At 50.9% G+C, this 17015-nt stretch overlaps 2 protein-coding genes across 4 annotated transcripts in view; both read left to right on the top strand.

Moving 5' to 3' along the window:
* Positions 1 to 1663: 1663 nt before the first annotated feature.
* Positions 1664 to 17015, top strand: part of DHRSX (dehydrogenase/reductase X-linked) — a 273895-nt gene continuing 258543 nt past the window's right edge. Inside the window, exon 1 of the mRNA XM_054545430.2 lies at positions 1664 to 1817. Coding sequence (XP_054401405.1) covers positions 1709 to 1817 — 109 coding nt within the window. The 5' untranslated portion in view covers positions 1664 to 1708. The remainder of the gene's footprint in view (positions 1818 to 17015) is intronic.
* Positions 1685 to 16270, top strand: ZBED1 (zinc finger BED-type containing 1). 3 transcript variants are annotated; one of them, XM_024241544.3, is made up of 2 exons: positions 1685 to 1817; positions 11966 to 16270. In XM_024241544.3, the coding sequence occupies exon 2, from the start codon at positions 12019 to 12021 to the stop codon at positions 14101 to 14103; it is 2085 nt and encodes a 694-aa protein (XP_024097312.2). In that variant the 5' UTR covers positions 1685 to 1817; positions 11966 to 12018; the 3' UTR covers positions 14104 to 16270. The 3 variants fall into 3 exon arrangements, with proteins under 3 accessions (XP_024097312.2, XP_024097313.2, XP_054401403.1); XM_024241545.3 differs by having other exon boundaries at positions 1690 to 1817; positions 11969 to 16270; XM_054545428.2 differs by lacking the exon at positions 1685 to 1817 and adding an exon at positions 2098 to 2319.

The following is a 17015-nucleotide window of genomic DNA, read 5'->3' as shown; positions in this document are numbered from 1 at the left end:
GCCCAGGTAACTCTGTGGTTGTCTGGGGTTCCCAACCGAGGTCCGAGTAGGGGTCTGCTGTCCCAGTAGGGATCAGGGTGGGGAGGGGGCGCGTGGTCCCTGAAGTAGTCTGGAGTTCTCTGCAGGGGCCGGGAAGGGCGTCTGTGATCCCTGCAGGGTTGTTGGGGGCAGGGAAGTGGAGGGATAGGTTTGGTGGGTGGTGTCTGTGGCCTGGCAGGAATTGGGGTGGGGTCTGTGGTCTCAGTAGGAACTGGGGTGTGGGGTCCGTGCTTGGGGCAGGTTCTGTGGTGTCGGTAGGAATTGGGGTGTGGGGTCCATGGTCCTTGCAGCTGTCCAGAGTCCTCTGTGGGAGTCCTGGTCCATAATCCTGGCATGGCTCTGGGTGGTTGTCTGGCGTTCTCTATGGGGTCCAAGTCCTTGTGGTCTCTGCTGAGGTCTGCGTGGGGTTACATGATTCTGGCTAAGATGGGGAGGGTGGTTCCTGTAGTGGTCCTGGTCCCCTGCAGGGTCTGGGTAGGGGATCTGTGATCCCATGGTGGGGGTCCTGGCTGGGGCCTGAATGGGGTTCCATGGTCTTGGCTGGAGTGTGGGGTCTTGAGGAGGCAGTCCCAGCTGGGGTCTGTAGTCCTGGGGGGCGTCCTGGCAGGGGTCTGTGGTCTTGTGGGGTGCTGGCTGGGGCCTGTGGTCCGGGGGGTGGTTCTGATGGAGGTGGAGGTCCTAGAAGGGGGCCCCAGTTGGGGTCTGATCGTGGAGAGGGGTCCTGGTGGTGGGGGTCCCAGTGGAGGTCTGTGGTCCTGGGGGGCCCTGGGAGGATCTGTGGTACTGGGGAGTCTTGGTGGAGGTCTGTGGTTCTGGTGGGGTTCTTGGGGGGGTGTCTGGGGGTGCCCCAGTGGGGGGTCTGTGGTTTTGGGGGTCCCAGCAGGGGTCCGGGGTCCTGGGGGGTGTTCTTGGGAGGAGTCTATGGATCTGAGTTGGGTGCTGGCTGGGGTCTGTGGTCCTGGGGGGAATCCCGGTAGAGGTCTGTGGTCCTGGGGGTGTCCTGTGGTACTGGGGTGGTCCTCGCTGGGGTCTGTAGTCCTGGGGGCGTCCTGGCTGGGGTTGTTGGTCTTGTGGTGGTGGGGATCCCTGCTGGGGTCTGCAGTCCTGCGGGGAGGGGGAAGGGTCCTGGCTGGGGTCTGTGGTCCTGGCGGAGGTGTGGAGGATCCCTGCTGGGGTCTGTGGTCCTGGCGGGGATTCCTGGCTGGGGTCTGTGGTCCTGGCTGGGTGTGTGTGTGTGTGGGGTCCCTGCTGGGGTCTGTGGTCCTGAAGGGGGGGGGTCCTGGCTGGGGTCAGTGGTCCTGGGGTGGCGTTCTGGCTGGGGTCTGTGGTTCTCGGGGGGGTCTTGGCTGGGGTCTGTGGTCCTGCGGTGGGGGGGTCCTGGCTGAAGTCTATGGTCCTTGCAGGGGGGGGTTCCTGGCTGGAGTCTGTGGTCCTGGGTGGGTGTCCTGGCTGGGGTCGGTTGTCCGCTCGGGGTCCCCAGTCCTGCAGGCGGTGCGGGATCCCAGAGGGCCCGGGCGGGGTCTGGGGTTGGGGGTTCCCCGCAGGCCGGGGCGGTCCGGGGCGGGCAGGGGGCGGTCCGGGGCGCGCGCGTTTCCGCCGTCCGTCCGGGCGGGAGGGCGCAGAGTCCCGCGGGCGGCGCGGAAGCGGCGGCGGCGCGGCCGGGGCAGCCATGTCGCCATTGTCTGCGGCGCGGGCGGCCCTGCGGGTCTACGCGGCAGGCGCCGCGGTGATCCTGGCGCAGCTGCTGCGGCGCTGCCGCGGGGGCTTCGTGGAGCCAGGTCAGCGGGGCGGGGCGGGGCGGGGGTCAGGGCTCCGGGGACCCGGGTGGGCGCGGGCTGGCTCGGGGGCGGGGGCGTGGGGGCTCCGCGTGACCTTGGCGAGGCGGTGGCGCTCCCGGAAGTGGGGCTGGGCGGGGGTCGCGGTGGGGCCGGGGTTGGGGGGGGCGTGCGCGCCTGGGACCTCCCCGCCCCGCGTTTCCCGTCCCCGCCCGCTCCTCTGCGCGCCTGGCCCGACCCGGCCCGACCCTTCCCTCCCCGCGCGTGTGGCCTCCCCGCCTGTCCCGGGTCGGGCTCCAACCTAGCAGCCCCCGTGCAGCCGCCCCCCAGCGCACCCTGACACCTCCGGGCCATGGCCGGGGACCCGGGGGCTCGCACGCCCCGCGCCCAAGACCTCAGGCGGCGCTGCCTGCCGCCTGCGGTCGGCCAGTGACCGCGCGCCCCCGCCAGGCCCCGGAGGGGAGGAGCGGGTGTCCCGGGGACCTCGACCCCTACCCACCCCAGGGTAAGTGACGATGGGCCCTTCTCCGGAGGAAGTCTCCAGAGGGGGCCCAGAGGCTGCTTCTCGGGCACTGGGGAGCCCCGGAGGTCTCGTGGGGAGGGCAGGCCCGTTAAGTGGCAACTTTGTTTCCTTGGCCTGTGTAAACATCTCTGAGTCATAATCTCCAACTTTGCAGGACCCGATTACTGTCTGAACTCATCACTGATGACCGCCACTGTGTTTTGTGTGTGCAGATTACTTCTATTCATAGGTTTGCAGGTTCTGAATTAATTAATTTTTTTTTTTTTGTAATAGGAAGTAGAGATGAAGTCTTGCTCTGTTGCCCAGGCTACTCTCGAACTCCTGGGCTCAAGCAGTCCTCCTGCCTCAGCCTCCCAAAGTGCTGGCATTACAGGCGCCAGCTACTGCATCCGACTAAATGTTTTAAATTTTTGTAGACCGGGTCTTGCTGTGTTGCTCAGGCTGGCCTCAAACTCCGGGGCTCAAGCGATCTTCCTGCCTTTGCCTCCCAAACTGTTGGGATTACAGGTGTGAGCCACCACACCTGTCTAATGTTTAAATTTTTTTTGTAGCAATAAGGTCTTGCTACGTTGCCCAGGCTGGTCTGAAACTCATGGGCCGAAGCAGTCCTCCTACCTGGGTCCCCCAAAGTGCTGGGTTTACAGGCGTGAGCCACCACGCCTGGCTAATGTTTTAAATTTTCTGTGGAGATGGCTTCTCACCATGTTGCCCAGGCTGGTCTTGAACCCCTGGCCTGCAGCAGTCCTCCAGTCTGGGCCTCCCAAACTGCAGGGATTACAGACAGAGCGCCACTGTGCTGGTCCATATTCTCAATTTAAACCTAGAAACCTGTAAACAATTATTTGTGAACTGGAATAAAGGGAATGTTAATTCCATGTTAGGTTGAATGATACTTTGTTTCAAAAATAACAGTTTTCCAAAACAGAGCGTTCAGAGGGTCAGTGTGGTGGGGGTGGTGGTGTACGTTGCCCCGAATGTCTTAAATGTCCAGCCTAAGAAGAGAGCTGTTATTTCTGCCTCTGTAGACAGTTTCATGGCATGTCAGGAGGCCTCTGGAAGACACTGCTGCACGCCTCTGGGAGACTGGGAGTCAGCCAGGCGAAGTGCTTGGGTGCCTTATTGTGAAATGACTTTTGACTTCCACTGTGCACCCACTGAGGGAACCCCAGGGGTCCCAGTGCCACACTTTGAGAAGCATGCCTGGAGTGGATGTTTTAAAATGAGCCTCACTCTCTCCCGCCTCTAGCCAGAGAAAAAGAGCTTTGAGTTTTCTGTGAGCTAAGCTTTTCTTTTTCTGCCAAACTGGCCTTCAGTATTTTTTTTTGAACCCACTTAGCATAATTACAAGTGCGTAGAAGGAGAAGAGTAAAGGGAACTGTAGTCAGGCTTTCGGAGGGTGGGAGAGCTTGTTTGTTTGAAGTAAGTGATCAGTTGCAAGGTGAACGGTTTACAGCAGCTCAACAATTGTGTGGAGTCTGGCAGAAGATTATGTTTATCTGGGCAGTTTTGCTTACAGAAACGTCCCCTTAAACCTCCTTAAGGGCCTGTTTGGGCCCTTGCAGAAGAGGCCGGGGTTCCTGCAGCAGCTCACCAAAATGCTGGCCTTTGAAAAACTTGCTCTTTGTGCATTAGAAAGGAGGGCTGGAATCTTTTTTGTTTTTGTTTTTTTTTTCCCCATTTACTGATTAAACAACAACAGAAGGTTGTTAAAGAGGACAAGCTTCTGGTGAAGTCACGTGTCTGCCAAGGGAATCTGTACCCGCGTATGTGTGTGTGTTGAAACAGAATGGCCTTCTCTAAAGATTAACTTCCGTGGCTTGCCCTCATCGAGCCCCTTCCTATGTATGGATTAAAAATAATTTCCGATACCGGTGGAGGAATGCTGTTTTCCTTGGTCTGCTGGTGGCCAGCTTCCTAAACGGCATTTTTTATTTGCTTCTCTCTGGTAGGCCTTCGCTGTTGATGAGGAAACATTGAACTTTGTCCAGGGCATTTGAGCTAAGCTGTTTGAATAACCAAGAGGGCCAATTTCCCCACTGCAGATTGGAAGCAAGGGCAGTTTTTTCTTAGAACTTCCAAGTGGAGCGTGTTCTTAGGTATCTTACAAAGGAAATGCCTGGGTTACACCTTCCACATGAGTTGACTTACATGGTATGAGAAGGAAGAAATTGTGGCTGGAATCCACTCCTAAATGGTGTCTTCTTACAGTTCATCATGGAAAAACAAGATAATTACAAATTAATCATAGATGTTGGTCATGCCTTTACAGAGGGGGTTTAGAAGCAAATTGAGAATTCCCATAAGAGGGTCTGTCTCTGTGTTCTTAAGACTGTATCCATGCGGCCCATTCAATAAGGTGTATCTGTTGGTTGGATTTTAAAATAGATGATTTAATCAGTGCATTTAATATCCTAATATGGCATCAAAACTTGAACATTGATATGGCCTGAAATCTGTTGAAAATGATCCTATTGAGTAAAGAAAGTCTCTACCCACCAGTATTAATAACAGGGTGATCTGTTTAGAAATTACATTTTCTCTGATGCATCAATGAGTTTTGCAAAGGAGAGAAAATGGATGGTACCTGCAGTCACGTCCCGTTCCCACACTGCTACAGAATTTTTCTTAAAAGTTCTATTGCAAATAATAGGCCGCAGAATATTCCTTCACTTTCTGGGATGCAAAATGGACTCGTAAATGCTGTACCACAGGAGTGAGTATTTACACAAAATATGCCAACTGGCCCACTTACAAAGCTATTTATAGAAGTCCTACTTTTCAAACTATTTTTTTTTTAACCTGTAAAGGGAAAGTTAATTCTTGTTGGTTTTATGAGTAGTGAACAGTGGCTATTAGAAATCAGGTAGAAGTAAAAACAGCAGTTTTCCAACTTCTTCTTTTTCTTTTTCTTTTTTTTTTGAGACCAAGTTTCATTCTTGTTTCCCAGGCTGGGGTGCAATGGCGTGATCTCAGCTCACCACAACCTCTGCCTCCTGGGTTCAAGCGATTCTCCTGCCTCAGCCTCCCGAGTAGCTGGGATTACAGGCATGTGCCACCATGCCTGGCTCATTTTGTATTTTTAGTAGAGATGAGGTTTCTCCATGTTGGTCAGGCTGGTTCTCAAACTCCTGACCTCAGGTGATAGTCCACCTTGGCATCCCAAATTGCTGGGATTACAGGGGTGAGCCCCTGCCCCCGGCCTCCAACTTCTTGATCATAGAATCCCTTTCAAAAAAATGAGGACCCCAGACTGTTTTTGTTTTTGTAGATTATAACAGTCAATAAGTCATCCTGTTAGACATTAAAACAGAAATTTAAAACACATTTAACAATTTATTTAAAAGTAATGGTAACAGGCCAATTACATGTTACTACCAAAAATGTGTGTAATATATTTATTGTTTTTATATTTTATTTTTATTAAATATATGTATTTTTAGAATAATTTATACTTTTCTAGAAATATAAAATACAAATAAGTTATATTTATATAATTTAGATGTAAATAAAAAATTGATATTTTTATATAAATATATAAATGTGTACATTTATGGGGCACAGTGTGATGCTTTGCTGTATGTTTGCATTGTAGAATAATTAAATCAAACTAATATCTGTCACCCGCTATTTTTCCTTTGTGGTGGGAATATTTAAAATCTCTTTTAGCTATTTTTCTGTTTTTTATGTCCATAGGTTATTGGGGAACAGGTGGTGTTTGGTTCCATGAGTAAGTTTTTTAGTGGTAATTTGTGAGATTCTGGTGCACCCATCACCCGAGCAGTATACACTGCACGCAAGACATTTAAAATCTCTATTAGCGGGCCGGGTGGGGTGGCTCATGCCTGTAATCCCAGCACTTTGGGAGGCTGAGGCGGGTGGATTGCCTGAGCTCAGGAGTTTGAGACCAGCCTGGGCAATAGAGTAGAACCCCGTCTCTACTAAAATACAAAAAATTAGCTGGGTGTGGCAGTGTGCGCCTGTAGTCCCAGCTACTCGGGAGGCTGAGGCAGGAGAATGGTGTGAACCCGGGAGGCGGAGGTTGCAGTGAGCCGAGATCGCACCACCGCACTCAAGCCTGGGCAACAGGGCGAGACTCCGTCTCAAAAAAAAATAAATAAATAAAAAATAAAAAGCTCTTTTAGTAATTTTGAAATATGTCATACACTATTAACTATAGCCGCCACGCTGTGCAGTAGTAGGTCACTGAAACTGATTTCTCCCGTCGAACAGAAACTTGGTACCCTTTGGCCATGTGCTGTATGTTTTTTAAAAGAAAAATGATTGTCATTTCCCAAATAACAAAAACTTAGGGAGAAGAGTGGCTGAGTTTTAGGGTTTTTTGAGCCTCATCCACAAAGGGACAGACGGCGGCTGGCTCCTTACTCTGCTTCACACTGGTCTCTTGTGACGTGTCATTCTGGTAAGAGTCATGTGAGGCACATCCACTGGCCTCTCATGGATGTGCAATTGGAAATGTGAAATCGCCGGCCCCCTGAGAGCGTTTTGGGGAGTGTCCCCCCAAGACCCCCCCCCCCCACTGGGGATGCTGCACCAGTCTTGAAGAATGAGGCAGTGAGAGGCTGGTTTGCAGCAACCTTTATTTGTGGCCTTGCGTGCACGGCAGCACTGCGAGGGAGGAGGGAGGAGGGAGGAGGAAGGAGGAAGGAGGGTACTCACTGCAGAAGGCCAGCTCTGCTGTGGCTGTTACGTGGGTTCAGGTGGAACCCACCTACTGTGTGGACGGTTCTTTATCTGGGAGTCCCATGGAATTCTGACAGCAGGAGACATGTGGGAGGGAGCTTCTTGTTTCTCCATCCAGGAGTCACTTGGTTAGGGGTTTGTGAATTTCGGCTCTCAGTACAACACTTCGCTCCAGGTACTAGACCTGTTTCAGCCAAATAATAATGATCATCATAATAGAATACAAACCTTTGTTCACCTAAATAATAACAATAATATTAATAATAATAGAATATAAACCTTTGTTCATGGTACTGGGGCGTCTTTCAGCCCAATAATAATAACAACAATAGGAATAATGATAATAATGATAAAATGTAAACCTTTGCTTCACGTCCTGGAACGTCTTTCAGCCAAATAATAATATTAATGATAATAGAATACAAACCTTTGCTTAGGGTACTGCGACTTCTTTCAGCCCAGTAATAATAATAATAATAGTAATAATGATAATAATGATAGAATATAAACCTTTGCTTCATCTCCTGGAACGTCTTTCAGCCAAATAATAACAATAATAATGATAATAGAATATAAACCTTTGTTCAGGGTACTGTGACCTCTTTCAGCCCAGTAATAATAATAACAATAGTAATAATGATAATAATGATAGAATATAAACCTTTGCTTCAGGTCCTGGGAGCTCTTTCAGCCAAATAATAATAATAATAGAATATAAACCTTTGTTCATAGTACTAGGACCTCTTTCAGACCAATAATAATGATAGTAATAATAATTATAATGATAATAGAATATAAACTTTTCTTTTACGTACTGGGACCTCTTTCAGCCAAATAATAATAATAGTGGAATATAAAAATTGGCTCTAGGTACCAGAACCTCTTTTCAGCCAGATAGTAATAATAAGAATAGTATTAACAGAATACAGACCTTTGGTCCAGGTACTGGGACACCTGTGAGCCAAATGATAATAATAGAACATAAACCTTTGACTGAAGTGCCAGAACCTTTTTCAGCTAAATAATAATAATAAAATATAAACTTTTGTTCCAGGTACCCGGACTTCTTTCAGCCTAATAATAATCATAGAATATAAACCTTTACTACAGGTCCTGGTACCTTTTTCAGCCAAATAATAATAAAATAGAATGTAAACTTTTGTTCTGTTACTGGGACCTCTTTCAGCCTAATAACAAAAGTAATAATAATAGAATAAAAACCTTTGCTCTAGGTTCCAGAACCTCTTTCAGCCTAATAATAATAATAATAATGATAATGATAGAATGAAAATTTTTGTTCCAGGTATCGAGACCTCTTCCAGCCTAATAATAATAATAATATAATAATATAATAATATAAACCTTTGCTACAGGTACCAGGACCTGTTTCAGCCAAATAATAATAACAACAATGATAATAGAATATAAACCTTTGCCCCAGGCACTGGGACTTCTTTCAGTCAAATAATCACAATAATAATAATAGAATATGGATGTTTGCTCCAGCTTTCAGGACCTCTTTCAGACAGATAATAATAACTGAGTATAAACTTTTCTTCCAGGTATTGGGGACCTCTTCCAGCCTAAAAATAATAGTAATAATAGCATATAAATCTTCTCTTTTGTTTTCTTCTTTTTTGAGATGGAATTTTGCGCTTGTTGCCCAGGCTAGAGTGCAATGGCGCGATCTCGGCTCACTGCAACCTCCGCTTCCCGGGTTCAAACGATTCTCGTGCCTCAGCCTCCCGAGTAGCTGGGACTACAGGCATGTACCACCACCACGCCCGGCTAATTTTGTATTTTTAGTAGAGAAGGGGTTTCACCATGTTGTCCAGAGTGGTCTCAAACTCCTGACCTGAGGTGATCCACCCACCTCGGCCTCCCAAAGTGCTGAGAGTACAGGCGTGAGCCACCGTGCCTGGCGCCAGCATAAAAATCTTGGCTACAGGTACTGAGACCTTTTTCAGCCTAATAATAATAACAACCGCAACAATAATAATTAGAATATAAACCTTTGTTACTGGTACTGGGACCTCTTCCAGCGTAATCATAATAATAATAAAAATGATAATAATAATGGAATTGAAACTTTTCCTTCAGGTTCCAGAACCGCTTTCAGCCACATAATAATAATAATAATAATAATAATAATAATAATACTAAATAGAATGTAAACTTTTGTTTGAGGACTGGGACCTCTTTCAGCCTAATAGCACAAATAATAATAATGGAATGTAAACCTTTTCCTCCCAAGTACCAAAACCTGTTTCAGCCAAATAATAATAATAATAATAATAATAATAATAATAATAATAATAATAATATGATGATGATGATGATGGACGATCTGATACAGCTGTGTCCTGTCACTCAGGTCGGACTTAAAAGCGAGCATTTCAGAGCTAGACCGAGGCCTCTTGAGATTCTTTTCCCCCTCCATTGACTGTGTAATCCAGGGGCCCCACCCTAACTCGGCTGCAGAACATGCAGCTTGGGGTTTCCTCGTTTTCTGGAAGTCCCGGTCATGTTATTCATTCTCTGGGCTTGCTACCTTAGAACAAACCAGGGTGCTGCCATTGGTCACAGGACCCCCATCCTTGCACCCCAGTCTTGGGAAGTGGCGCTGCTGGGCTCTGGTGATGCCCAGATCACCCGGCACGTGGCGGCGTCTCCCTAAAAAGCACTGGGCAGGTACCGTTGACGGAAAGCCAGCAACGCAGGCCGCGACTGCCCGTGAAGACGGGGGGCCTTTCTAATACCTCCACTCATTATTTGGGGCAAAATGAACCTTCAGAATACCTTGCTTTAATAAAGTACCAGAAACCGGAGGGCTTAAAACCATAGCTTATTCTCTCCCAGTTCTGGAGGCCAGAAGTCTGAAATCAAAGTGTCTCAGGGCTGCGCTCCCTCCAGAGACTTAGGTGGAGGATGCTTCCTGCCTCTCCCAGCTCCTGGGGGCTCCTGGCGTCCCTGGGCTTCAGGCCAGCCATATCATCACTCTAGTCTCTGTCTCCATGTGGCCTTCTCTGTGTCTGTGTCTCCTCTTCTGTCTTTTATAAGGACATCGGTCACTGCATTTAGGGCTCACCCAAATCCCGGATGATCTCATCTCCAGATCCTTAAGTCATTAGATCTACAAAATTCCTTATAACCAAGTAAGATCTCATTGCACATCCTGGGCTTTAGGATGTGGACAGATCTTTCTGGGGGCCACTGTTCAATCCACCATGATTTTATCCAGTTCATTCTGGAGGCTCTAGGGGAGGATCCTTCCTGCCTCTCCCAGCTCCTGGGGGTTCCAGGCGTTCTGGGCTTGTGGCCGCATCACTCCAGTCTCTGCCTCTGTCTCCATGTGGTCTTCTCCTCTGTGTCTGTGTCTCCTCATCTGTCTTCTATTAAGGACACTGGTCACTGCATTTAGGACCACCCCAATTGAGAATAATCTCGTCTTAAGATCCTTACCTTCATTATTAATACATCTGCAAAGACCCTTTTTCCAAACAAGGTCCCATACACAAGTACCAGGTGGATACAGATTTTCTTTGGTAGGGGAGGACGCTTTTCGACCCACTATAGTCATCATTGAAATATGCCTCCTAGCACTGACTGTATCCCAACACTCTGAACGTGCCTGGGTGGTGCATTTTGTTATTTACCCTCCTGAGCACTGTACTGGACACTTGCAGACACAATTACACCTTTTAACAAAGCCCAGCTGTCATTTTGGGCAACCCAGTCACAGAGGTGGCCTCCTGAGTGGCAGCTGGAAGGGCCTGTATGTGTGAGCATTCAACCTCAACAGGAACCCTGGGGACTGGCTTCTGGGTCATCTAAGCCTCCACACCAAGTGCCCGATGTTTGCAAAGGTGTGTGATATTTGCCCAGTTGGGCCTGTCTGCCCACAGGTGTGACTGGACACAATGGGGCATTTTGAGAAGTTCCAGGGATTGAGAAATCCATGCTTCTTCAGACGTGCTTACAGATCACGGATGCACCTGTGCTGAAAACAAAGCCTGTGACGTTCCACATGGCTTCATTTTAAACCATAAAGTTTCAGAAGAGTGTGCAATACCTCTTAGCCATAGGAAAGCCGGCTTTAGTCAGATGGAGGTCCTGTGTGGCTTCTTTAATGCAGTTAATGAAGCTGAGGTGGCATTCGACAGAGATTCTTGCTGTGATGGTTGGCAGTGGGGGGTCTGCCTGGCCGCTTGTGGACTCTTCTATGTAGGCTTCGTCCCCAGAAAAGATCTACGGGGCTTTCCCACGTGGCAGGTGCTTGGGAAAGCTCTTAGAACAGGAACAACAAGACCCTGCGATGACAGAGGCATTGTCAGGCTGGGTGCGGTGACTCACGCCTGTCATCCCAGCACTTTGGGAGGCCGAGGCGGGTGGATCACCTGAAGTCAGGAGTTCGAGACCAGCCTGACCAACATGGTGAAACCCTGTCTCTACTAAAAATACAAAAATTAGCCAGGCGTGGTGGCAGGCGCCTGTAATCCCAGCTACTCAGGAGGCTGAGGCAGGAAAATCGCTTGAACCCAGGAAGCGGACGTTGCAGTGAGCTGAGATCACGCCACTGCATTGCAGCCTGGGTGACAGAGCGAAACTCTGTCTCAAAAAAAAAAAAAAAAAAGTAAAGGCACTTGTCAGGTACAGCCCTGCAAAAATGCCGTGCTCATTCGCAAACCTGTATGTTGACACGTGCGGCATCGCTGCAGTCGGATTAACGTGGAAGAAAGAGTGTCTTCCTGCGCTAGGTTCCCTCCTCTGCTCTGCAAAAGTGACCCGCAAGGAAGGTCCAGTCGTCCGGCCCCAGTGCCCTTTGGTTGAAAGCGGAGCTGCCCCGGCACCCTGGCTGTCTCCCCAGCAGGGCTCCCATGCGTGCCTGGGTCCCTTCTCATGCTGTGTTTGTCTTGGCCCTTCTCAGCAGGTCCCCACGCGTGAGCAGCCGTCCAGCAGGCAGGCTCCGGTGGAGAAGCAATGGAGAATAAAAGCCTGGAGAGCTCCCAGACAGACCTGAAGCTGGTGGCCCACCCCCGCGCCAAGAGCAAGGTGTGGAAGTATTTCGGCTTCGACACCAACGCCGAGGGATGCATCCTGCAGTGGAAGAAAATCTACTGCCGCATCTGCATGGCCCAGATTGCCTACTCCGGAAACACCTCCAACCTGTCCTACCACCTGGAGAAGAACCACCCCGAGGAATTCTGCGAGTTCGTCAAGAGCAACACGGAGCAGATGCGTGAGGCCTTTGCCACCGCCTTCTCCAAGCTGAAGCCCGAGTCGTCCCAGCAGCCCGGGCAGGACGCGCTGGCCGTCAAGGCCGGCCACGGCTATGACAGCAAGAAGCAGCAGGAACTGACGGCCGCCGTGCTGGGCCTCATCTGCGAGGGGCTGTACCCGGCCTCCATCGTGGATGAGCCCACCTTCAAGGTGCTGCTGAAGACGGCCGACCCCCGGTACGAGCTGCCCAGCCGGAAGTACATCTCCACCAAGGCCATCCCTGAGAAGTACGGGGCCGTCCGGGAGGTGATCCTGAAGGAGCTGGCCGAGGCCACCTGGTGTGGCATCTCCACCGACATGTGGAGGAGTGAGAACCAGAACCGCGCCTACGTCACGCTGGCCGCTCACTTCCTGGGCCTGGGCGTCCCCAACTGCCTGTCCGTGGGCTCCCGCTGCCTGAAGACCTTCGAGGTGCCCGAAGAGAACACAGCGGAGACCATTACGCGGGTGCTCTATGAGGTCTTCATCGAGTGGGGCATCAGCGCCAAGGTCTTCGGGGCCACCACCAACTACGGCAAGGACATCGTGAAGGCGTGCTCCCTGCTGGACATCGCCGTGCACATGCCCTGCCTGGGCCACACCTTCAATGCCGGCATCCAGCAGGCCTTCCAGCTCCCGAAGCTGGGGGCGCTGCTGTCGCGCTGTCGCAAACTGGTGGAATACTTCCAGCAGTCTGCCGTGGCCATGTACATGCTCTATGAGAAGCAGAAGCAGCAGAACGTGGCCCACTGCATGCTGGTGAGCAACCGCGTCTCCTGGTGGGGGAGCACGCTGGCCATGCTGCAGCGCCTCAAGGAGCAGCAGTTCGTCATCGCCGGGGTCCTGGTGGAGGACAGCAACAACCACCACCTCATGCTGGAGGCCAGCGAGTGGGCCACCATCGAGGGGCTGGTCGAGCTCCTGCAGCCCTTCAAGCAGGTGGCCGAGATGCTGTCGGCCTCCAAGTACCCCACCATCAGCATGGTGAAGCCGCTGCTGCACATGCTCCTCAACACCACGCTCAACATCAAGGAGACTGACTCCAAGGAGCTCAGCATGGCCAAGGAGGTCATCGCCAAGGAGCTTTCCAAGACCTACCAGGAGACGCCCGAGATTGACATGTTTCTCAACGTCGCCACCTTCCTGGACCCCCGCTACAAGAGGCTGCCCTTCCTCTCTGCCTTCGAGCGGCAGCAGGTGGAGAACCGCGTGGTGGAAGAGGCCAAGGGCCTGCTGGACAAGGTCAAAGACGGCAGCTACCGGCCGGCCGAGGACAAGATATTCCCAGTGCCTGAGGAGCCTCCCGTAAAGAAGCTCATGCGGACGTCCACGCCTCCGCCCACCAGCGTCATCAACAACATGCTGGCCGAGATCTTCTGCCAGACAGGCGGCGTGGAGGACCAGGAAGAGTGGCATGCCCAGGTGGTGGAGGAGCTGAGCAACTTCAAGTCCCAGAAGGTGCTTGGCCTCAACGAAGACCCCCTCAAGTGGTGGTCAGACCGCCTGGCCCTCTTCCCCCTGCTGCCCAAGGTGCTGCAGAAGTACTGGTGCGTGACGGCCACGCGCGTCGCGCCTGAGCGTCTCTTCGGTTCTGCCGCCAATGTGGTCAGCGCCAAGAGGAACCGGCTGGCTCCCGCACACGTGGACGAGCAGGTGTTTCTGTATGAGAACGCCCGGAGTGGGGCGGAGGCAGAACCCGAGGACCAGGACGAGGGGGAGTGGGGCCTGGACCAGGAGCAGGTGTTCTCCTTGGGGGATGGCGTCAGCGGCGGTTTCTTTGGCATCAGGGACAGCAGCTTCCTGTAGCGAGGAAGCCTGTTGTCTTACAAGTCATCCCCTCAGCAGCCCATTGGATGCTTTGCTGTAAATACTTACCCAGTCAGCTTGGTTTTGAACCTCAGAGACCATCCACTGTCTTTGACACCTAGAAGGTGGAAAAAGGAAAGATTCGAGAAGCGAGAGAGGGTCAGGTGCGGTGGCTCCCGTCTATAATCCCAGCACTTTGGGAGGCCGAGGTGGGCAGATCAACTGAGGTCAGGAGATCGAGACCAGCCTGGCCAACATGGCGAAACCCCGTCTCTACTAAAAATACAAAAATTAGCCAGGCATGATGGCACGTGCCTGTAATCCCAGCTACTCTGGAGGCTGAGGCCAGAGAATCGCTTGAACCTGGGAGGTGGAGGTTGCAGTAAGCTGAGATCGCTCCACTGCACTCCAGCCTGGGCGACAAGAGCGAGACTCTCTCAAAAAGAAAAAAGAAGACACAAGAGAGGTGGCTTTGAGTGGGTTTCCTTTCCTCCCCTGTTCCCGGGGCCCTGATGACTTCTGCTTGGGAATTGCCAACTCTCAACTCCCTGCGTGCAGCAGAGCCTAGAGGAGCTGTTCCTTCCTTCACAGATACTTAAGACCCACACCATGTCTGATTCAAGTTCTCCCTGGGAGGGTTTAGAAGAAACGCAGGAACATTCTGGGTGGCGTCGAAGGAGCCTTTCCCGATCATCATGTGTGACTTCTGCGAGGTCCAGATCACTGAATTCATGTTTACATTCTCATGCAAGCAGGGACCTCTTGCTTCTGGGAAATGGGGAAGAGACCTTTTAGCCAAAATGCCCTTCTTAAAAAGAGAGACCTTTTCTTTCTAACGTTCGGTTAAAAATGTGACAGATGAGTACAAAAAGGCAGGCACTTAACAAAAAGCAAACAAAAAGAAAAAAAAAAAAGGTGTGGAATGTGTTGTATTTTCGACAGGTTGCTGCCAGAGAGCCTGCTTCCTGCTCCCTGCCGAAATTCACTTTGTGGAGTTGGTCCTTAAAACTGGGCGGTGGCCGAGCATGGTGGCTCACGCTGAGGTCAGGAGTTCGAGACCAGCCTGGCCAACCAACATGGTGAAACCTCGTGTCTACTAAAAATACAAAAAACTAGCCAGGTGCGGTGGCACACGCTTGTAATCCCAGCTACTCGGGAGGCTGAGGCGGAAGAATCGCTTGAGCCCAGGAGGTGGAGGTTGCAGTCAGCCGAGATCACGCCAAACAAAAGTGGGTGGCTCACGGGTCCGGAGGTTATATCTTCGGTGTCTCAGCCCTAAAAGTCCAGTTCCCCCGTGTGGCCAGCTTTTCCACATAGGGTGTTTTTTATTTGATTACGGGAAAAGACTCTTGATTCTTCTCTTTTAAAGTCAATACCATAGGGGAAATGAATTTTAAAATATTGCCCCCGGAGGGGTTTTCCATGGCTGGATTCTTGCGAGTTGCTTTCAGTCATTCAGGGAGACAGAAAGATGTTTTCCAACATGTAGAACTGCTTTTTAACTGGAGGAAAAATACTTCACGAGGCTTAGCATATTGCTTGGATTCTACCTGCAGTGGGTTCTCTGCCTCCGTGAAGACAAGCTGGGCTGGGGAGGACGGTGTCTAGGAGGGATGACCCCACTCAGCTCCAGGCAATGTTCTGCCGAGACCCCAAGAACTCTGGGTGTCAGAGGGTGAAGCAGGAGCTACCTGCATTTCACAGCTGCTGACTTCTCAGGGCTACAAGCAACACAGAATTTTATCCTTATGTCCTGAGCCGGTTTAAGTCTGTAGAAAAGGAAGCGCGGGAGAAATCCACGTAACACTTGCTTTCTTTTTAAGGGAAGCGGTTCCGCCGCGAACTTGGAAGCCTCAGCTCCGGGTGTTCTCAGCAGAAGGGCAGCTGGAAGGGACACAGTGGGGCAGGCTTTGGGGTTGCTCTCTGTTCTGCCCCGAGGCTGGGGACGCAGGGCAGCCCACGCCTCTGTGGGCTCAATTCTGTAGCATTGCCAACGTTCCCTTTATGTCTCTAACAATCATTTGCTTTTCGTCACTCACGTGAAAAATGTGAACTGCTCCGGCTCTGTCTTCATTTTTATTTTTAAGCCATTGTTCCCCTCCTGAATGGTTGCCTCTTATTTAATGCTTTAAAGTTGGACTGTTGTTCAATAAACCAGAGAAATACATTAGCTCCTCATTCATTTGTCTGCCGCGTGTCCGTCTGGACTGCAGTTTGTCTGAATCCCTTGATCCTGGGAGTGGAGGGAGGTTTTTTATTATTTTTATTTTTGTTGCGGTCCTTGTTTAAAGCAACTTTTTCCAGGGCACCCACGGTCAGTTCTGTGCTCCTCTTTCTTGTCTGTAAATCCTCAAGTTATGATGTACTTTCGGGTGTTTTGGTATCAAAATTTCTAAGTGAATAAAGCCGGCAGCTGGTAAAAGCGTTCCCCGGGAGCAGAGATTTTTGCCGGTTCCTTCACTTAGTGGATAGTTGTATAAACGGAGGCCCGATGCACGAGGCAGCCTGGATGGATCCGGATGGCCTCAGTGCCTTCCCTCTCCCCCCAGCCTCCTTATCTCCCCTCTCTTCCTGTCTTCCTCACCTCCTCTCACATTGTCTCTTCCTTCCCTCCTCCTTCCCTCCAACCCTCCCTCTCTTCTTCAGCCAACCAATCCTTCCTTCCTTCTTTCCTTCCTTCCTTCCCTCCTTCCCTCCCTTCCTTCTCTCTTCTTCTCTCCCTTCCCTCCCTTCCCTTCCTTTCCCTTCCCTTCCTTCCTTTCTTCCTTCTCTCCCTTCTCTCCCTTCTCTCCCTCCCTTCCCTTTCCTTCCTTCCTTCTTTCCCTTTCCTTCCTTCCCTCCCTTTCCTTCCTTCCTTCCCTCCCTTTCCTTCCTTCCTTCCCTCCCTTTCCTTCCTTCCTTCCCTCCCTTTC

Source organism: Pongo abelii, chromosome Y, assembly GCF_028885655.2.
Source record: "Pongo abelii isolate AG06213 chromosome Y, NHGRI_mPonAbe1-v2.0_pri, whole genome shotgun sequence".
NCBI lineage: Eukaryota > Metazoa > Chordata > Mammalia > Primates > Hominidae > Pongo > Pongo abelii.
The sequence above is the reverse complement of the archived record's forward strand: the minus strand, read 5'-3'. Positions and strand labels throughout refer to the sequence as shown.

What these genes read in the sequence shown, in the direction of transcription:
- ZBED1 (XM_024241544.3), top strand. Translation starts at nt 12,019, where the DNA reads ATGGAGAATAAAAGCCTGGAGAGCTCCCAGACAGACCTGAAGCTGGTG.